Below are 23797 nucleotides of genomic sequence, written 5' to 3'. Positions count from 1 at the left end.
TTAAAAAAAAAAAGGTTAAATCCGTCTTCCTTATTTGAGAGAAGAGGAAAGTGAGGCAAGAAAAAGTCAAATGGTCATCCTGTCTAATATTGCTAGTTAACAAATTGAAATCAGATTGGAGCACACATTGCCCATAACTCCATCTCCAGTACTCTCCATTACATCACCCAGGAAAATTTAAATGAATGAATTATAACTGGATTTATCTTCGTCCTCATAAAGGAATTAGGACAGCCCTTTGAAAATGTCTTTTCTACTCCAAAATAAAATCTTTCTTCAAAATTCATTCAATTATTTTCTCTCCCCTTAGTGAATTTCAGACATGAAGACCAACTCTTGCCTCAGCAATGTCCATGTGGCTTGTGGTAGAAAACCTATTCAGACTAACTCAATTAATCTCGTCACTTGATGTATCAATATTCTAGTCTTTCCTTTCCTCCCTGCTATCCCAAGACAAAGGATCTGAGCACAATTCAACCCTTAGAGAGCAACAAAAATCCTCTGTGGAGGCCTGAACTCCAGCCTCTATAAATAGAACAAGCATCAATTCTCCTGTCAGAAAGAGAGGAGACAGAGAGAGAGAGAGAGAGAGAGAGAGAGAGAGAGAGAGAGAGAGAGAGAGAGAGAGAAATTGACCCTATAGCCCATTAATCACGAACTGGGTAAAATGACAATTATAAACAAATAGTAAGAAAAGTAAGAAAAGTAAGAAAAGAAAATTTTATTTTAGAAAATCTTAAAATGTCATTTGGAAACATAAAAAAGTGAATTAAAATGCTCACAATTCCATTCAAAATTCAAGGTTTCTTAGACGCTTCATGTATTCATTTTAATAACAGCTCAAAAATCAGTTGCAAGGAATAAAGAACAATTATTTATATCATGCAAAATAGCTCAATGTCATGCCTATACAGTACAACAAAAAAATTCCCTCTCCCAATTCCTAGTATTTTCTCTGGCTATCCCTCATGCCTTCAATGTTCTCCCTCTCTATCTCTGCCTGCCAACTTCCCTGGCATTCTTTGCATCCCAAATAAAATTATCACCGTCAAAAACCCATTCCCAATCTTCTTAATTCTAGTGCCTTCATTCTATGCATTATCTCCAATTTATTCTGTATATTTCTTAATTGTCCATAACTGTTTACATGTCATTTCCCTTATTAATCTATGAGCTCTTTGAAAGTAGGAAGTCTTGGGGTGGCTAGGTGGTTCAGTGGATGAAGCACCGGCCCTGGAGTCAGAAGTACCTGGGTTCAAATCTGGTCTCAGACAATAATTACCTAGCTGTGTGGCCTCGGGCAAACCACTTAACCCCATCTGCCTTACAAAAACCTAAAAAGAAAAAAGAAAAAAAGGAGGAAGTCTTTTGTCTTTCTTTACATCTCCAGTGATTAGCACAGTGACTGACCCAGAGTAGTAGATGCTTAATGAATATTTATTGACTGATTGACTGATCAGATCTTCCAGATTGTAATCATGGCTTAAGCTAGCTGATTTTTCGCATTCAAAAGCCCTTCTTAAGGAGAGTGACTTTCTTTCAAAAGTGAACATAAATCCTTACAACAGTGGTACAGGCTTCTTTCCTCTATACTCAGTAGGTGCCCCAGGTGACACACGAATATTGGAATAGGAACAGTCAGATCTGACTCATGCTCTTCTTTTCATGAACCAAAAGAAAACAAGGTTGGCAGTTGAATTAAATTAACCAACCAAGAGAAAATAAAGCATAGTTTGGCCATCAGGTGATGCTATACAGAAGATAATTTTCCCCAAAAGTTGTTCTTCCCCCTGCTCCCATAATCTCTTCCCATTGCTCAGCATGGGGTTCATGTCAAAGAACTGAAATCAATTCAACATTGATCCAATATTGAGGTATAGAAAAAAAGAAAATAGTCACAGTGGGGGTGGCTAGGTGGGGGCAGCTAGGTGGCACAGTGGATAGAGCACTGGCCCTGGAGTCAGGAGTACCTGAGTTCAAATCTGGCCTCAAACACTTAATAATTACCTAGCTGTGTGGCCTTGGGCAAGCCACTTAATCCCATTTGCCTTGCAAAATCCTAAAAAAAAAAAAAAAGTTACAATGTTAAAATGTTAAAAAGTATGGAAATCTGAATATGACATGCCTCCATCCCTACTTGTCTGGAAAACTTCCCTCTCTCTGTTGATCAGTCTCATTCATAGGTTCCAGACCTTTTCAGTATCCCAATGATTTTCTAAAAAAAAGTGATTTTTAAGACAAAAGAGAATCAATGAAATAGATAAATCTTTAATTAAACTAATTCTTAAAAAAAAGAAAGAATACCAAAAAACTAGTATCAAAAGCAATAGGGTGAGCTCACCAATAAATGAGGAGGAAATTAAAGCGATAATCTGGAGATATTTTGCTCAAATGTATGCAAATGAATTTGACACCTGAGTGAAATGAATGAATAATTACAAAAATACAACTACCCAGATTAACAGAGGAAATAAAATACTTAACCCCATTTCAGAAAAAGAAATTGAAGAAACCATCAATAAATTCCCTAAGAAAAAGTCTCCAGGTCCAGATGTACTTACAAGTGAATTTTACCAAACATCGAATGAACAATTAATTCCAATCCAACAAAAACTTTTTAAAATTAAGAGTTCTGCCAAATTCCTTTTATGTTACCAATATGCTGCTGATACCTAAACTAGGAAGAGTCAAAACAGACAAAGAAAATCATAGACCAATCTCCCTAATGAACATTGATTGATGCAAAAAATCTTTAAAAAAGTTTTAGCAAAGAAATTACAAGATAATATGATAATACACCATGATCAGGTAAGATTTATATCAGATAGGTAGATATGGTTCAATATTAGGAAAACACAACTTAATCTAAGATATCAATAACAAAATCATATGATTATCTCAATAGATGCTAAAAAATCTTTGCAAAATAAAACATCCATTCCTATTTAAGAAACATTAGAAAGTATAGGAATAAATGGAGTTTTCCTTAAAAGAAATAAACAGTCTAAAACCATCAACAAATATTATATGTAATGGAAATAAACTAAAAGAATTTCCAATAAGATGAGGGGTGAAACAAGGAAGCCCATTATCACCATTACTATTCAATATAGTATTAGAAATGTTAGCTTTAGTAATAAGAGAAGAAAAAAAAATTAAAGAAATGGGAATGGGCAGGGAGAGGCTTAGGTGGTGCAGTGGATAGAGCACCGGTCTTATAGTCAGGAGTATCTGAGTTCAAATCCAACCGTGGACACTTAATAATTATCTTGCTGTATGGCCTCAGGCAAGCCACTTAACCCCATAGCCTTGCAAAAAAAAAAAAACCTAAAAAATTTAAAAAAAAAAAGAAATAGGAATTGGCAATGAGGAAGCAAAACTCACTCTTTGCAGATGATATGATAGTATACTTAGAGAACTCTAGAAAATCATCTAAAAACTACTTAGGCAATTAGTAATTTCAAAAGTAGCAGGATTATAAAATAAACCCCCCAAAATCAACATTTCTATATATGAACATCAAAGCCCAAGAGCAAGAGATGAAAGAGAAATTCCATTTAAAGTAACTGCAGACAACATAAAATACTTGAGAATCTATCTCCCAAGACAAACCCAGAAAGTATATGAACAAAATTATAAAACATTTTTCATATGAATAGTCAGATTTAAACAATTGGAAAGACATCAATTTCTCATCCTTAGGCTGAGCTAATTATAATAAAAATGACAATTCTACCCAAATTAAATTACTTATTTAGTACTATACCAATCAAAATACCAAAAATCTATTTTACCACACTAGGAAAAAAAATAACCACAAAATTCATCTGGAGCAACAAAAAGTCAAGAAAATCAAGGGAATTGATGAAAAAAATGTACAGCAAGGAAGCCTTTCTCTACCAGATCTAAAACTATACCATAAAGCAACAGTCATCAAAACTGCCTGGTACTGGTTAAGAAATAAGGTAATGGACCAATGAATTAGGATAGGTACAAAAGAAACCATAATAAATGACTACAGTATTTACTGTTTGACAAACTCAAAAACATTAGTTTCTGGGATTAGAACTCACTATTTGACAAAAATTGTTGGGAAAACTGGAAAATAGGATGGCAAAAACTAGGCATAAACCCATATCTTGCACCCTATACCAAAATAAGGTCAAAATGGGTATAGGATTTAGCCTTAAAGGGCATTACTGTAGACGAATTAACAGATCAAGAAGTATTCTTTCTGTCAGATCTATGGGAATGGGAGAAATGCATGACTAAACAAAAAAGAAAGTACATTATAAAATGTAAAATGGATCATTTTGACTATATTAAATTTAAAAGCTTTTCTAATAAAAACCAATGCTGCCAAGATTAGAAGGAAAACTGTAACTGGGAAACAATTTTCACAGCTAGGGGTTTTGATAAAGGACTCATTTCTAAATTATAGAGAGAACTGAATCAGATTTATAAGGTAACAAGTCATTCCCCAAATGATAAATGGTCAAAGAATAAGAACAGAAAGTTTTCAAATGAAGAAATTAAACAGTGGATAGAGTACCGGCCTTGGAGTTAGGAGTACCTGAGTTCAAATCTGACCTCAGACACTTAATAATTACCTAGCTTTGTGGCCTTGGGCAAGCCACTTAACCCCATTACCTTGAAGAGAAAAAAAGAAATTAAAGTGATATGTGTGTGTGTGTATATATATATATATATATATATATATATATATATATATATATATATAAAATCATATGAAAAATGCTCCAAATCATTACTGATTAGAGAAATGCAAATTAAACAACTATGAGGTACCACTTCACACTTATCAGATTGGTTAAGATAACAAAAAAGGGAAAATGATTACTATTGGAAAGGTTATGGGAGGACTGGGACATTAATGTAATGTTGGTGAGATGTGAACTAATTCAACCATTCTGGACAGCAATATGGAACTATGCCCAAAGAGATATAAAATTGATCATCACTAGGCCTAGTTCAGAAGCTATGGAAAAAGTCCCACATTTTCCAAAATATATGTAGTTCTTTTTGTAGTGGCAAAGAATTGGAAATTGAGGTGATGCCCATCAATTGGGGAACAGCTGAACAAGTTATAGTATATGAATGCTATGGAATACTGATGTTCTATAAAAGAATGGTTGGACTCTAGAGAAGCATGGAAAGAATGGCAGAAAGTTATAGTATATGAATGTTATGGAGTACTATTGTTCTATAAGAAACCATGAATGGTCAAGACTCCAGGAAAATATGGAAAGAATTACATGAACTGATGCCGAGCCAAAGGAGCAGAACCAATAAACCCATGTTAACAACAATGTGAGTTGACCAACTATGATGGATGCAGTTCCTCTCAAAAATTCAGAGAGGTTGACAAGCCTGTTATGAACAAGACCATCCACATCCAGAGGGGAAAAAACCAGCACAGAATCTGAATGAACACTATGTTCACTTTTTAAAATTTCTTTTGTTGTTCCTTCCTATCCCATGGCTTGCTTTCTTTCCCCTTAGTCCTAGTTCCTCATACACAAAATGACTTATAAGTAAATATGTTGAACACAAATGTACATATACAATGTTCAATAGACTGTTCGCCTCTGAGAGGGGGGAGAGTGGGAAGGGAGGATAGAAGAAAATTGTGTACTTATAAATATGCAAGTGGATGAATGTTGAAAAACTTTTCTAACATTTAATTGGAAAAAATAAAACCAAATATCAATAAAAAATAAAATAAACCAAAAGTGGCAGCTGTGGATAAAGAGTTGGTCTTGAAGTCAGAATAACTGGGGTTCAGCCTGCCTCTGTCTCCTGTTGGATGTGTGATCCCCCCCAAAAAAATCCCATAATCTCTAAATGCCTTAGACAATTCACTCTCACTGCAAATTACAAAGGAAGTACCAACTGCATTGATGGAATGACCTTCCTAACCAACAATATCCTGCACCAATGAAAAATTGAGATTAAATATCACAATAAAGTTTTTTTCAAATACTATAAATGAACTGTCTAGATTAACTATCTCCCCCAATCTATTCCTACACATTCCGTAATAGGAAAGAATAAAGGAAGGAATTGCACATTTAGAACCCACCAGGATCCTTCTGCAAACAATTGGGGAAAATGGGAAAAGTACTGAGAAGTTGGGATTGGTCTCCAGATCTCCTGGACTCAACAAAGGCTAATGTTTCCTGGAATCTACCAATATAGCACCCCAACGTTTCTACCTCTAGTCCCTAATGAATCTTGCCATTCCCTCACCTTGGTCCTTTCACTGATCCAAAACCTATCTATGCCTTACAATTATCAAGCCCTAGGGCAGTAGTAAAGGGCACAGTGCTGAGAGTGCCAACTGATGAGTAAATCCAGAGATGCGTTTAATAAGGAGAGATGTCTGTTAGTTGACTTTGAATCCATGAGAGAAAGTGAATTGTACTCCATGAATCTTTTGCTTCCCTTGCAATTCAGCATCTAAGCATGGGGGCATTTGTTTGTTTATTATGTTTTATTTTTAAGATCAGATCTCCTCATCTTGACTGAGTTGGAAGTACAGTAACCATTCATGGGTCAATCATATTGGAAATGAACACAGAAACTTTGGCCTGCTCTATTTCTAAAATTGACTGGTTTGGACCAGGTAGATAGCATTAGATAGCTTGATAGTCCCCCTCTCTCAGGGGCTCATCAACCTGGTACCAGACTTAATGTAGCCCCCATCAGTTAGCCCTGTTCCTTCTCAAAACTACCAAATTCAAGTGATCTATTGGCTACAGCCTCCCTGATCAAAAATTATAGGTATGGGGTGTGGGTGGTGGGTTTAAATGTGTGGGTATGTGTGAATGTGCTATCATGCCTAGGTAGGTGTCTGTTAATCTAGGTGTCTGTAAGTGTGTTTTGTTTTATTTTTTAATATTTTGATAGTTCTATTTCAATATAATTAATTTTGTCTGAAATCCTGTAAATTTTATTTTTTGCAATTAAAATCATCATTCTGAAAAAAGGTTCATAGACTTCTCCAAACTGCCAAAGACTCTATAAGGTTTGTTGTTTCTTTCATCTCTCAAAGAATTTGTATGGGCCAGAATTCAGGAGCCAAGGCTGAACATAAGGTCAAGAAACAGAGACTACAATAATAAACTGACAAATTGGTGTGAAATGGAAGGAGGTCAGTATTCTGATTGAATATTCTTATCACTCTCAATGTATGACAGGGTGAAAATACAGAGGGCTTGAAGAAGTGGAAGGTGGTATCTGATTATAGATAGGGTTACAATGAAAACATTCCTTGACAAAAGGTTCGTGAACTTTTCTTTTAAATCATGGACCCCCTTGGCAGTCTGAGAAACCTATGGATGCCTCCTCATAATCTTGATTGAAATGGATAACACGCAGCTAGGTGGCACAGTGGATAGAGCCCCAGCCCTGGAGTCAGGAGTACCTGAGTTCAAATTTGGCCTCAGACACTTAATAATGACCTAGCTGTGTGGCCTTGGGCAAGTCACTTAACCCCACTGCCTTGCAAAAACTAAAAATAAATAACAAACATATATATATAGATATATATATATATATATATATATATATGTAAAACATAAAATTCCCAGGATTACAAAGGAAACCAATTACATTCAAATACACATATCAAGAATATTAAAGAAAAACAAAGAAAGGACTCCAAATGAAAAACTCTAGCCCTTATGGAAAGTCTTTTCACTTAGGGCATGCAATTTTCTTTCTGGGAATATTGTTTCAACAGTAAGAAAATGGCTGATGTAGATTGGCCTTCTTAACAATAATTCTCCATATATAAATACATATATAAATATATATATACATAAATATTCATAGGTAATGACCCTGAAGGAAGATAGGACTCCAAACATCCCTCCCCACCTCACTCCCCTCAACACACACACACACACACACACACACACACACACACAATAACATATGCTTTTTCCCAGGAATGACATTTTCAAAGTTTAAAGAGAATGAACTTCTTGCTTATGTTGGGAGAAAAATAACCAGATAGAGTGTTTTCAAAAGGAAATGCTCCTACCCTATAATTTCAACACACACACAAAAAAAAGACTAAACGTACACACAAAAGAAAAAAATTCCCCTCTACTCTTTCCTGAACATAAACTTAATTTCTAAAAATCTCAAAAAAGAAATGGATGGAGAAAAATAAAATCTTGCTTCAACATATATAAAAATATATGCAATATATTCTTTTATAGTAAAAAATAAAGAAATAAGGAAAGGAGAAATAAAGAAAAAGCAGTAGTACACTCACTTAGATCATAAAAAATACAGTTGGATTGAAGGCAAACTGGGAAAGGGGAAAATCAAATGATACAATCCCAAATATTTTTGGTGCCATGAAAGAACCGTCCTGTTTGCTTTACTCAGAAGCAATGAACAAAAGCAGCAGCCCATTTCCTGAATTTAACTAGATCATGGCCTGGCAAGCATTGTTCCAAGATCATAAAATAGTGCTCGTTAGCATATATCCACCAGTTCTGAGTCCAATGAGCTAAAAACTCGAGTATAAGACTAAATGAAAGCAGGTGTATGGAGCAGCAGCTGTACGCTCTTAAAGGTTTTAAATAAACATCAATTCAGAACAATATGCACAAATATAGACCTAGGCTCATGCTCAAGACAGGGACTGGGAGAAGGGAAGAGTGGAGAACTTGGACTGCCATGCTGAAGAGGATATATTGTAATTAAAGATAAGAAGTTCTATTTTTGAATTCCATTACCAAGACTTGCAAGCCATGTGACCATGGACAAGTCACTTAACCTCTCTGTGCCTCAGTTTCCTCATGTATAAAAGAAAAATAATAATGTATGTATATAAACACTTCGAAACATTAAAGCACTCTATTAATATCATATTAAGCTCATATATAGAGAGAGATGAAAGAAAGCTCCAAGACAATGGACTAGGAGAGGTCTTAACCTTTTTCTGGGATCCCTCTATCAACTCCTTTCATAAAAATCTATTTAAATAAAAATACAAAAACACAAAATATAAAGTATTTCAAGAAAACCAATTATAATTCTTAAAATAATTTTTAAAAAGAAAAATTGATAAAGCAATATGTACTTCTTTATTGATATGTAATTAGGGCAGCTAGGTGGTGCAGTGGATAGGATTCTGGTCTTGGAGGCAGGAGGATGGAAGTTCGAATCCAGCCTCAGACACTTGATACTCACTAGCTGTGTGACCTTGGGCAAGTCATTTAACCCCAATTGCTTCGCATCCAAGGCCATCTTCAGTCATCCTGATTGATATCTGGCCCCTGGATTCAGGTAGCACCAGAGGAGACAATGAAGCTGGTGACTTAGCACAGCACTCTATCACTCAAATCCAATTCATGAGCTTGTCAGGGTATCACCTCCCTGATGTCATGGTTTTCTTTAAGAATGAAGGACAAAAAATGCATTCCATTTAAAATATATGCAAGTTAAAGTGAAATTTTAATTTTTAAAAACTTAAATGTGAGGGCTATGGTTTTCTTAGTTCATAAGAAGGGATATTCAACTCTGAGATGGATGCTTTTTTGACAAAAAAAGCATGAGTCATGTCATGTTCTATATTCAAACAATTTTGATTTCTTTTGGTATATTGGTTATGGATGTTGAGTATTCTGATTCTCTTTTTTGTTTTTTTTTAGATTTTTGCAAGGCAAATGGGGTTAAGTGGCTTGCCCAAGGCCACACAGCTAAGTAATTATTAAGTGTCTGAGACTGGATTTGAACCCAGGTACTCCTGACTCCAAGGCTGGTGCTTTATCCACTGCGCCACCTAGCCACCTAGCCACCCCCGAGTATTCTGATTCTCAAAAATGCTTTGTAGCAAATGGAATTAAAGTTTCCATAACTTAAGGCAAGAATAGGCTTCTCTCAAGCAGTAACATATAGGAAGACTATACTCATATGCAGTCCAGAAACCAAATAACTACACTAAAAGAAGTTTCGTGATAAGGATGAATGATATTTTGAGATAGTTTCAACAATTTTATTATAAAACATTATATCACATATAGTTATAATATTTAATGAAACCATAATATAATTTTTTTAATCTGTGATTTTTATTGATGACAAAGTCACAGGAACTGTTAATACTACTGTGATTTGTTACCTACATTCATAATTGAAGACAATGCAAAACTTCAGTTAGAGGTTAATGAGTTTTTCCCCATTAGATGCAAATCTAATTTTTTTTCCATCCAAGTTTATGAATCCCCTTAAAATCTTTTCATAGACCTCAAGTTAACAACTCATGGTCCAGTACAACCTCTTCATTTTGCAGATTAGGAAAATGAGTTCCAGAAAAGCTCATTATTCACCTCAAATCACACAAAGCTAAGATTTGAACTCAGGTTCTACTATTAGTATTACTATTCGTTATTGTTCTATCTCTTAACAAATGACAAATCTTAGGAGAGTCTCTGCCAACAGTAGACTGACTGAATAGTCTATACATATTCCAGGGAAACCATTCTAAAGAAATAAGCAGCATAGAGGCAAATCTTCGTTTATCCTGAGCTACTCTGAATCAAGGCCATCGCCTCATTTTTTTCTGGGCAACTCATGTTGTACAGTAACTGGCAACTTGAGAAAAAGAAAAGTTTAACACTGAATCATGAAAAAGAATTCATTTTAAGAAAAAACATAGGGGCAGATAGATGGCACAGTGGATAGAGCACCGGCCCTGGAGTCAGCATGACTTGAGTTCAAATCCAGCCTCAGACATTTAATAATTACCTAGCTGTGTGACCTTGGGCAAGTCACTTAACCCCATTGCCCTGCAAAAATGAAAAAAAGAAAGAAGAAAACAACAACATAGCTGTCTTGTTGCCCACTCACTGCACATGACCTCCTCATTCTAGACTCACCCCTCCTGCTTACCACTTCTCTTCTCCTCAAACTGTCTCAGTGACCATAATTCCATGTGTCAAAAAGTAGGCTCCTTTTGAATTACCGCACACAGAGATGGAATGTACTGACACCACTAAGAGAAAACATGGAGAGCAACAGATCTAATCCATTACTTAATGCAATAGATGGAAAGAGGTTGGATTCCTCACTCAAAACACTAAATGAATGAGTCTAAAATACCTTTCCATTTTGAAGGGATGTACATGCTTTGACAGAACAAATAAAAAGTAGGTCTAATGTAAGCTTGTGCCCACTCCACCCTATGGATAAACTAAACACTCTGGGGGAAGAGCATCTCGTATTAATAACAGAATTTTATAAAAATAAAAATAATCATGAGAATGTGGCAAAAAATAGCTATTATTTGTATAATGCTCTATGGTTTGCAAAGTTTTTTACATGTGCTAGCTCACCAGTTTTCATTAACCTAGTCTTGATTTAATTAGTCTTGATTTGCCTTCTGTTCAGCTATTACCATTAGAAAACTGCATGATTTGGTCCTTGTCAAATTATCTAAATTCAAACTATTCCTATCCTATTACTCTATTATTATAATATGTGATTCCTTCAGATTCTTGAATGTAAGAACAGAAGGCATTATCCCTTAGTATAAAATCTCTCCAGTGACAAAAAGGTAGAGATAGAATTACCTTACATATTCCCCTAAGTGCAACATAGAATACATATAATACAGATGCAAATATAATTTGTATATATTTTCTATGCATAGGTACACATATATGTGCACCTATATTTGGGATAGTGCCATATGACTGATACCCATTTCAAGTTTAAGATTTCCTGGGAAAGAATAGGAGTAAAAGGATATTCTTTGGCCACTCATGGAGCAAACAGCTGGTAAATACAAGTCTCGACTATCTCCCTATTCTCTTCTGCACTCTCTTGCTATTTTGGATCTGGGTATTTTCCAACAGAGCTAGTAAACCATGATAGATGGCATCAATCTATACAGTAGGTCAGGGTTTTTATTTTTCCCTAGTGAATCACCCTTCTCCCCCTCATATCTAGAGCCTTAAGGGTCATAAAACATTCTTCTATAAGTGTTACGTGTAGACATTGCTATGCATAACACACCCCTATCCTGTAGCCAACATTGCATAATCATTTTTTGTTTCTCTCCAAATGTTCAAATGAAAAGTGTATGTTTCATTTTCCTGTCCTCTCTCCCCATCGAAGTCTTTATCACGTTCTTTCCAATCAACCTCCCCCTCCAACTCAGTGAACCATATCTGAACCCTGTCCAATCTGCAATGCTGCTCTTAATGTAGTAGCTTCTCTAGCCTCCTATGCCACCTGCTCTGTTCCAACTGTCAGAATATAAAAGACACAAATTACTGTTTCACGCCCCCTTTTAAATTAACTCCGTAAAATTACTTTTCAAGACCCTCAAGCTCTTTAGTCTAATTTTGTCTGTCATCACTTGTGATTACTGAATCCAGTCTTCATCTGTCCCACCCATAATGTAATTTGCTACAAGCTCCTTACTTCTCCTGGTACAGAAAAAAAAGGGCAAGAATGTAGGAATCTTTGCCAAACATGAAACGCCCCAAATATATGAGTTTGGTCAGGGGAAAACCTCCCTAGGTTAAGGCAGGTTTTTGATGCTTCTCTCTACTATTGGGCAGAATGGTGATGTTTCCTTTCAACTGGAGGGCTAGACATGGCCAAGGTTTTTCCAGGGCAAGAAAAAACAAAACACACACATACACACACACACACACATCACCTGAATGGATAGACTATCAACAAAGGCACATCAGGGATGATTTCATCTACAACATTCTGCCCATTGGCTCTCCCCTTGCCCTATGGCTGGCAAACGCCAACAACTATGATCTCTTCTAATCACTGTCATTTATAATTGATGCCTTATTCTGTCTCTTTCCCTTGTGAATTCTCCCCATCCAGTCCCAATTTTACTCTATTCAACCCTTGCACTGGCTTGTTAATCTATTTTTTAAGAAACTTAATTTTTATCGTGAACTCCTCCTCTTGCCATGAATTGGCCTTTCCACTGATATCACCAGGTCAGTCATGGCTCTCTTCAGTACTTGCTTATGACAACACTGTCCTTTGTATTCTTAATTACTACTCTGAGCTCCGGTCCCACAGTCCCAACTGCCAGATGGATTTCTCTATTTAAATGTTCTACTGGTGCTTCAAATTTAACATCTCTACAACTACACCCATTCTTCTAGTCTTGGCCCTCCTCCCAAGGTTCCTACTTCTGTTGAAGATATCAACACATTTCTAGTTACCAAGGTCTAAATATCAATTTCACCCCACCATTGAATATGACAATTGAAGCTTCACTATTAACTTTGATAGAGGAGGTATTAGCAATGAGATATTAGGCACTCACAGAAACAGGAAAGATAGTCATTTTGATGTGCAGTGGGTTGAGACAATTTTTTAATCAGGAAGGTCTAAGTTCAAATCCCACCTCAGATACTTAATAGTTCTGTGAACTTGAGCAAGTCATTTAACCTCTGTTTGACTAAGTTTCTTATCATAATAGCACTTATCTCCCAGCACTATTAAGAGGATAAAATGAGGCAATATTTGTAAAGTACTTTGTGAACTTATGCCACTATATAAACACACGATCCTTCCTATTCCCCATTGTTACTTACAAACTTGTGCTCTGTCACCATCATTAAACAGCTTTACTTCCTTCATAGTCTTGTCTTCTGATTACATAAACATCATCCACCAAAGCCTGTAATCACGTTCTCACATGCCTCAATGCATTTGGTATCTGGCTCATGGTCTTTCATGATCTTCACTCCAATCACTATTCTCGTCCTTAAGGGATCAAAACTGCATTCATGACCTTTGGATTTCATACTCAAGATATCAATCTTCCCTCTCCCTCAACATCCCATGGGAATGGACATGCTGTACCTGCCAAAACTTTTCTGCCTCTCAGAAACTAAATTGTATTTTTGTTTCTCTTCACTTACTCTTCCTACTGCCTCCACTATCTCATACTTTATTCTTTTCTGCTATGTATCATCATCATGAACTTCACTCTCTCCATTTCTCTTTATTCTCAGAGATTTAGAGCTGAAAGAGATTATCTAGTCCTATCTCCTCCTCTTATAGATAAGGAAACCAGTCACAAAGAGATGATATGACTTGCACAGACTCATGTTGATAGTAAATGTCTGAGGCAGGTTTTGAATGCAAGATTTACACACCATGTTGACTCTCACTTCAAATCTGACTTCACTTTTCGTTCTTCAGAATTGGCCCTGTAATTAGTCATTTCAACAAGACACCATCATCAGCTGTTAAATCTGCTACTCTCTTCTTGTCTTCCTGTTTTCCCTACCTGTAAGGGACTGTTGTGTGTAGGAGTACTGTAAAGTATCATCACCTGGTGTCCTTGAGCTCCAGATCATTATTTTACAAAGTGCCACAGGAATGGGAGTGGGCCAGGGACTGAAGAGGATATTTAAGCACTTGTATTTTGGTAAATAAATGGAGATCTAGGAGATCTTGGTGTACAGGGAGAACTTGTCTCTCTTGTCTCTCTTGTCTCCCCTCCTTCAACATTTGCCTGGGGAAAAGTTAAGTGAGTCTGGAAAGGGATTCAACATAATGGCACCCAAATGGGGACACAAAGGCAGAGCTATCTGAGTGAAATCTGGAATAAGGATCAGCAGATACAAGCAACATCCAGACAACATCCTGGAGCAGAGGACTCTGGAGAAAGTAACAGATTCATTGTTACCAGGGGGATGACTTTAAGTTGGAACAAGGAGGTGTAAAGCAAAAGTGAGAAGACAAATAAACATTCAGCATTAAGGAACCAGCAAAAGTAAGTTAGCATTAAGGAACCAGCCAAAGTGAGAAAACAAATAAGTATTCCCCAATGAGGAGCCAGTGGGAAGTGGAGTCTCTGAGGCAGTGCAGCAGGGGATAAAGCTTCTTCCTCAGCAGCAGTCCCTACCAGCACCATGAACAGATGTGGAGGACCTGTTTGCTGTTCCTTTTGGAGAGTCTGCCTGCCTGGCTGCACTAAGCAGAACTCAAACCCCTAAAATCTGTGACCAACTTTAGAGACTTCTCTTAGTTGCCATAGACCCTGATGCAGACCCCAACACCTAGAACGAATTTCACTTCAGAAGCCACAGCGAATTTCACTCTCCAAACTACAACCAAGCACACCATAACTCTTGCTCTGGCACCAGAATGCTCTGAAGAAAACACTAACTGCACTTCCTGTGTTGAGAGTAAAAATATCACAAGATATTGGACAGTTTGTAATGGTGATGACTACTGTTCAGAAAATGCAAGAACTTCAAATTGTACTGTTGTTAACAACTCAAGTAATTTCAAATGCTCTCTCTCATTCTCTGCTGCCCCCACCTTCTGCTGGGGGCAGGGGGGCGGTGAGAGAGAAGGGAAATTGTCCTTTTTTGGAACTTCGAAACTCAAGCCTATGTCTCAAAAAGCTTATTTTAGAAATCAAGGAACCCCCATGCCTTCTTCTGGTTTGGGGAAGGGAGTGGGTGGGCAATGACTATGTTTTTCTTAGGCTTTTGACTGGGAAGCTTTGTGGTCAATTAGTTAAGAGAAAAGGGGGAAGAAGACTTTTTCTTTTCCTGAGACTGGGAAATTCAGATTTCATCTGTTAATGTAGCCTGTGCTTATGGCTAATATTTTTATGTGTTATGTGTGCATATGCGTATTTGATGATCAGTAGGACATTTTACATCTCTCTAATGGCCTGGAGAGGTGAGAAAATGTTTCTATATTCTGAGATCTGATACTGGCCATGGTATCAATCTCAGCTTGGTAAATGTGATTCAAGAGAATTGTTTTCTGTGTTTGTGTTAGTGTCTAAACTTTGAAATAGATAAATTTAAATGTTACTTCTTTTAGTCTTAATTTTGGATTTAATTGCTTAAACATTAATTTAAGTTATTAATATAGTTGTGCTCTGAGCCTATCTGCTTACACCTGAGATGTAATTGCAAAAACAGACAAATGGGGGATTTGTAAGGCACTGTTGTGTGTAGGAGTACTGTAAAGCATCATCACCTGGTGTCCTTGAGCACCAGATCATTATTTTACAAAGTGCCACAGGAATGGGAGTGGACCAGGGACTGGGGAGAATATTTAAGCACTTGTATTTTGGTAAATAAATGGAGATCTAGAAGATCTTGGTGTATAGGGAGAACTTGTCTCTCTTGTCTCCCGCCCCTTCAGCATTCCCTGGGGAAAGGTTAAGTGAGTCCAGAAAGAGACTCAACACCTACCCCCCACATGGCAGCCTTGAGAAATCCTTTCCATCCCTTCATCCAAGAAACGAAATGCGGAAATGAAACCACAAAGAGTGAGTCATGTTATTCAATCTCAAGTGGGACTTGATAATCCCATTGTTAATCTAATTGACTCCCTCAGAGACTTCTCCAAGTCTCCCTACATCCCAGGATCTCCATTTCACCACCATCTCTATTCTCTCAGCAGAAGACTTGGTTACCAATTTTATTCAGATGATTAAGATTATCTGCTATGATCTTTCTTCTCCCATCCTCCATGGATCATGTCTAGATCTTTACCAATCTTTTCCTTTGCTCTAATGGCAGAAATGAAGACCTTACTCCTCAGAAAGGCATAATCTTTCCACTTGTACCCTCAATCCCATCCCTTCTTGTCTCCTTCAAATTAAACTGAAGATAATTCCTTCTCTCTCCCAAATACAATATTTCTCTCTTCTGACTCATTCTTGACTACTTGCAAACATGCTCAGATCTCCTCTTTCCTAAAAACAATTTCCTTGACTCTGATGTTCTCTGAAGGTATCAAAAAAAATTATTGCACTCCCCTTATATCACTAAAGTGCTAATAGAAAGCCTGTAAATACTCAATCTCCTCTATTTTCCTTATTACTCACTCATTTCTGACCCCTGTGTAATCTGGGCTTCCAACCTAATCATACTTCAACACTGTTCTTATGAAAGTTGCCAGCCCTCTTAATTGTCAGATGTCATTGAAGATCTTCTCTCAGAACTTAGTATCTTAAACTTTAAGGTACCTTCTTATACTGTTGTCCCCCAGTCTTTCTGGATTAATTGATTGATAGATGAATGGATTCACCTTATCCTCCCACCCTAAGGGAGAGTAGCCCCCAAGGAACAAAGCTTTTCGCTTCTTTCTTTACTCTCTCCCACCCCCAGTAATCTCATCTACTCCCATAGATAGAATAATCATTCTTGATAAATAATTTCCAATTCTTTATTTCCAGCTCTAATTCCTTCCTTGAGCTTAGGCCTGCATTCCCAACTACTTTATGGACTTCTCCATTTCAGTTTTCTACTGGCACCCTCAAATTCAACATGTCTGAAACTGAGCTCACTCTTTCAACTCGCCCCTCCTCCTAATGTCTCTATTTCTGTTTATGACACCAACATACTCCCAGTTACCCAGGCCTAAATATTAATTTTATCCTTGACTCTTCTCTCACCCTTCATATCCAATTACTTGCTAAGTCCTACTAAGTCTATGACTATCTCACATCTGTCTTCTCCTCTGTACATACAGTACCACTGAGGAAGAAGCTATTATAATAGCCAGGTAAAGGCTGAATACATTTGTGTATAGGCAGATGTAGATGTATATGCATATACACCTACAAATATAACAAACTTAACAAATATCAACAAACAAGCATATCCATATTCAAAGAAGAGAGAACTGTATAGGAAATTAAGACTATTACATACAGCTTTTTTAAAGGTAACATAGTAATGACACATAGTAACATTAACTATACAATGTTATAACAGAGAACCACTTGCCTGTATCCCATATGAAATTCTTTCTGACATTTTCTGTGCATTTTTTTGTTTTTTTTTGTAAGGGTTAAGTGACTTGCCCAAGGCCACAAAGCTAGGTAATTATTAAATTTCTGAAGTCAAATTTGAACTCAGTTTCTCTTGACTCCAAGGTTGGTGCTCTATCTACTATACCACCTAGCTGCCCCTGTTTTCTGTGCACTTTTTTGAAAATATGTTTCAATGATGCTTTTTTCTTTTTCTTTTTTTCCACTTCTACTGCCTCTGTCCAACCACTAGCCCCTCATGCCTATACCTACATATTCATGCATGGACACTCACACACACACACACACACACACACACACACACATTCAATAAATGTCCCTCCTTGTAACAAATCAGAACAGTCAAATAAGCAATTCATGTATTTGCACAATTCATATTTTCAAATATTCATCTTCCACTGTACCTCTTGTATCTATCACCTTTCTACCAAGAAGTAGGAAATATGCTTTTTTTTCACATCTTGATTGGTCATTGCTTAGAAATCTTTCAAAGCTGTTTTCCTCTACATGATTACAGTCATGGCCCAAATTATCCTGCTTCTGTATCAATTCATTCAAGTCTTTCAAGTTTCCCTGAATTCATCCCTTCCCCACTTTTTGCAATACTGTCCTCATTCTTCTTTCCTTCCTGGGTGGGTGCTGAAACTGGGGTTCAGGTCGTCACCGATCATAGCTTCCTTATTGGTCTGGTCTCTCTACCTCTAGTATTTCCTACATCAAGGTGTGAGATAAAGATCTAGATATATACACCATCCATACAAAAAAGAGATATATGTGTATTTATGGATGGATGGTTATGATTTCTATATGCATGTGTGCATCTTTGCATAAATATATGAATACATGCCCTTATGTATATTGGGATATATATATATATATAAAATGGGATTGTAAATATTTATATATGTATATTTTGGCATGTGTGAGGATATATGCATAGATTTTGTGTGGCTATAACTACATACATTGTATATATTTGCATATGTATGTATGAAATATAGCCCCATGAGAGTACCAGTAGCAAGGATCACAATGGAAGAACAGAGCGGCTTGACTCTATTATGGAAGAGATCCAGCACAGGATGGAAGTGAACATTTTCAAGCTCTTTTGAAAGTGAAATTCTTCCAATGATTCAGATGCTATTGGGTGGATTGCATCAAGTCCTAGAATACTCCAAAGTCTCCAAAGTGATCAGAGGATCCTGCATGAGCCCTGAAAGAAAGTCAGCAAGTCTAAGCCCTCCTTTTACAGATAAGGAAAGCCAAATCACACAGGTGTCAGAGCCAAGATTCAAAGCTAGGGAGTTTTATTCCTGGTGTTTTCTGCACCATTCCAAACATAATCTTTGAGAAGGATTTGGCTTGACAATCACACAGGAAAAACCAAGTGGATGAAGAAAATCTATTATCCATAAGGTGAGAAGACTGACACTGAAGCATGTCTGTCCCCTTGCAATAAAGAGGTCATGGACAATAAGGTTCACAATCAGGCATAAGCAGTAAATTAATGTATTTGCTTAACTGAGCTTTGTTATAAGACTGCATTCTTTGGGGCTGGAAGAATCTCTGAGAAGTGATAAAGAGATATTTAAACAAGCATCAATAAAACATTCATTTTTAAAAATACCTATTGTCCACACTTGGGCATGCAGCTGAATGGACAACTCAGAGAACTGGCACTGTGTGTTCACATTGAAGTTGGCTCAATAATGAAGCACAAGATGGATTTGCATTGCAGATACTGCAGATTGCTTTTAACAAATTCTAATCTTCTCTCTGAAACAAAGGTCCATCTTTTTAACATTAATATTGTTTCATTGATCTTATATGTATGTGAGCCTTAGAATTACCACCATCTCCAAAGAATTAAAGTCTTCTAAAGGCAATGGTGAGTTTAAAGGGTATGAGGAATATGCATCTGCATGCTATCAACAAAGGATTGCCCAAGACAAGCAGTACAAAAAATATTATCTAAGAAATGGATGAGTAGAAAAGGAAATGGAGTAGTCACTAGCACCTATGAAATATCAAGAAGTCAAGATGAAGACCCTTGGCACCTTTGATGAACTCTTCTTGAGGAAGATTTATAGACATGAACAAGAGTCACCTAGGTGGTGGAGTGGATGGCCCTGAGAAAGCTGATTTAATGAGTGAGGACCCTGACTCATATTCTAATCAGTATCAATCAATCTAATATGATTCTAAGTTCATATATTGAGCCCCAGACCTATGAAACACAGATGATAAGATCACTTGAATCACAAGAAGTTGGTAGAGACCACCCCCACCCTTGGCAGAGGTGACCAACTGCATAGAAAATACCAATTTATTTTTCCCAATAAGCAAGTGACCATCTTATAACTACCAAACTTGTGCCATCTCCTCTTGCCTAACCTAAGAAGTAGTCTATCCAACTTATGAATATCTTATGACCACTTAGTCAGTGGAGATGTCCCATGCTTTACCAAATCCCTCTGCTAATATGTTATTTTGGACCCTCAAAAGCAAGGTCTATCCATCAATGAGATTCTGTGTCTCACCATGCCTCTTCTTCATATTTAGGTATCAAAATCTATAAATATAAGGTGCCCCCAGAAGAAAGGGGTACCTCAGATTGTGAGAAAGATCTGAAGTCCACTTCATTAGAGGGGACCATGACCCTTTTAATTAAGTATCATTGGTTCAGAGCTCAGTCTCAGGATCTTTTGTTGTAGATTGAACAATTTTAATCCCTACAGTCCAGTGAGTCTTGAGAAAAGTAGACATGATTTCAAAATGGACCTTTGACATTTATCAGATTGTGACCCTGGGCAAGTCACTTAACTCTGTTTGCCTCTATTTCCCCAACTGTAAATGATCTAAAGAAGGAAATGGCAAACCATTCCATATCTTTGCCAAGAAAATCCCAAATGGGGAAGAATCACAGTTCAGATGACTGAAAAGCAACAAAAGGATAGTATGAATTATTGGTGCTATGCCACAGGAGGGAATGTTCTCTTTGGTGAGATCACAGAAACAAGGAATTATCAGACTGTTGAACTGAAAGGACCCCCTAGATATTCTGTGTCCTTCTCTTTTTCTCCCTCTTTGCTAGCCAATCAACATGGAATACACAAGTCTAGACCATCAGTTCCAGGAAAAAGACCTAAAACCTAGATCCCTGGATCTACTTAGATCCTGGTCCTCCACAGTCACATTTTAAAGTCACATCTATTTACAGAATTGGCAGAGTCTGCTGGCCAAGAGATAATGGTTCCTAAGTGAAAACCAGACATAAGAGCTTTTAAATCTTTCTAGTTATTTCCCATTAAAAATTTGCCCTAAAACACCAAGATCCAACCAAAGTCTAGCCAACTCCTAATTGAGGATGGAATTTTTTTTTAAATCTTATTACCAAAATTCAGGTAGAAGATTCTCTATCATCAGTATCCCTACCCAATAAATTTTTAATGTTACATACTAGTAATATGAGGCACTCCTCTCTTCTAGCTGGTCAGGAGAATTTAACTTTAGGAAGTTAATCACCAAATTTATCAAGATTCTATGGTTGGCTATATGAAAAATTAAGAGAGGGTGGAAAAAAGAGGCTAGCACCCCAAAAAATACTCACTGAGTGGTTTGAGGATGCTACTGCTTGATTCATCAGCATTGTCCACATCGGATTTGTCAGAATAGTTCTCTGAGTTTCTTTCCTTCTCTCTCCTTTCCCTGTGACCTGCCTTCCTCTTGTGGCGCCGCCTCCTCCGATAGCTCTTCGGTACATGAACCCCAATGTAGATGGTGTGGTGACCTAAGAGAGGCAAACAAATCATTGGTCATTCCAGATTCAATTCCTTCTCTCATTCATGCATTACACTAGTGAAATGACAGATGAAAATGGCTGAACGATAGAGTGTCAGCACTCTCCTAGATTTGACCACTAACCAAAATCTGGAGAAATGATTTCCCTAATAGAATTCAGTCAGTCATAGTTTAATTTCAATGAAATAAGAAAACATAAGTGACTTAAATAGCTAGCTTTCTCCAGAATTTTAGAGCCTTAGGGTATGCAGAACATTTATCCTGTTCCCCAAAACGAACAATATAATCCCTTCCACATCACAACTTTCCCCATTGTGATTTCAATAAATCATAGGGCAGTATAAAAAATTAGATGGAAATTTGGGAAGGCAATTTTGCAGAAGCCACAGATGACACACAAAAACTAGAAGTTTAGAAACTCGGAAATGCATAAAATATATGTGCAGTATCAGACAATATCACTATATTTTATTATATCTCTATCTTTCAATACTATAATCATTCAGATACAAAGGGAGGCCCAAAAACATTGCATGGATTTTCCAGATCATAAGGCGACCATGATCCTAATCCCTGGGATATAGAAGTGATAACAAGTTTCTATCTGGGGAGATTATCCTTGCTTAGAGAGACATTTAACCTGGCATAGGTTAAACCCAGCATAGCTGGGGCACCTGGGTGGTACAGTAGATAGAGTGCCAGACCCAGAGTCAAGAGGAGCATCTTCCTAAATTCGAATCTGCCCTTAGACACCTACTATCTGGATTGACCTTGGACAAGTCACTCAACCCTGTTTGTCTCATTTTCCTCATCTTAGAAATGAGCTGGAGAATGCAATGGAAAACCACTCTAGTATCTTTTATAAGATTCTACCTCCTGAAAAATGGTCATAAAGAGTCAGACCACTGAAAAATGGCTGAAAAACAAAAACATCATAGCTAATTAACAGATGTTCATTGATGATTTGAATTAAGCTAAATCAAATTCAGGATGCTAAACCCAGTTTTTCTACTCATTCTTATTTTAACTCTCTTGAGCTAATTTTCCTCAACTGTAAAATGAGGGACTGGAACTAGATAAACTGAGAAATCACAGAAGATGGAAGGACCCTAGAGTCAGGACCCTAGACTCAACAGGATGCAGGCTGGTAAGAGCCAGTTGTTAAATTTTCAGTGGGCACAGGTACCTCTCATAATCAACTGATATTACAAATCTGAATTGATTCATTGTTTGGTTGCTTATCTAGACTGAAGAAAGTGAGGGAGAAAAATGTTAATAAAGCAAATTAAACTTAAAATTGTGTCCTGTGTACATATTTTTTTTTTGAGAAATGGTTGTTAAACATCTACCAGCTTAGCTTGCTTAGAATCATGTAGATGTTCAAATTTACAGGTGAGGAAAATCCTAGGAAATTAAATTACTTCCTCAAGATTACACTCTCAGAGTCAAAGAGGTGTTTTCCTGGATGATTTGTCCCCAGTCTCTTAAGATACCTGCTAGTTCTAACATTTACATTTTCTTTTTTGTCACCTTTGTCAGTTTGATAAATGTGAGGTGAAACCTGAAAATTGTTTAAATTTGCAATTTTCTTATTAGTAGTCACTGAGAAAATGTTCCACAATTGTTGGTAGTTTAGATTTCTTTCTTTGAAAACTGCCTATTCCCTTTATTTTTAAAAAAAATTATAATATGTATGTAATGTCACTAGATAATCTTGAAAATATTCCTTTTAACAGGATCTCTTTGGGGCAGCTAGTTGACTCATTGGAGAATGCAAGGCCTGGAACTGGGAAGACTCATCTTCCTGAGTTCAAATCTCAGACAATTACTAACTGTGGAACCCTGGACAAGTCATTTAACCCTGTTTGTCTCAATATCCTCAGCTACAAAGTAATTTAGTGAAGGAAATGACATACTACTCCAGTATCTTTGCCAAGAAACCCCCAAATTGAGTCACAAAGAGGCCAATTTAGCAACAACAAAGGAACTCTTTGGTTTAACTCTTGATATGACCTGAATTAAATATTATCAATATTTAATATTAATAAAAATTTATTGATGGAAATTGTTAATATTAATATTTCATATTAAGAGAATTAAATACCTCAGTTACTTGATAGTATTTTTAACTCTCATTGCTTTTATGGCTTTTTCTAAATG

The 23797-nt window shown here is 36.8% G+C and overlaps 1 protein-coding gene across 4 annotated transcripts in view; it reads right to left on the bottom strand.

Annotated features, from left to right (window-relative positions):
* Window positions 1-23797, bottom strand: part of SLC4A4 (solute carrier family 4 member 4) — a 401810-nt gene that overhangs the window by 302045 nt on the left and 75968 nt on the right. For all 4 annotated transcript variants that reach the window (XM_074228425.1, XM_074228424.1, XM_074228430.1 and 1 more), the window contains one exon: window positions 21447-21626. In XM_074228425.1, coding sequence (XP_074084526.1) covers window positions 21447-21626 — 180 coding nt within the window. The remainder of the gene's footprint in view (window positions 1-21446; window positions 21627-23797) is intronic.

Source organism: Macrotis lagotis, chromosome 3 (genome assembly GCF_037893015.1).
Source record: "Macrotis lagotis isolate mMagLag1 chromosome 3, bilby.v1.9.chrom.fasta, whole genome shotgun sequence".
Taxonomy (NCBI): domain Eukaryota; kingdom Metazoa; phylum Chordata; class Mammalia; order Peramelemorphia; family Peramelidae; genus Macrotis; species Macrotis lagotis.
Note: the sequence above shows the minus strand (reverse complement) of the source record. Positions and strands in the feature narration are given on the sequence as shown.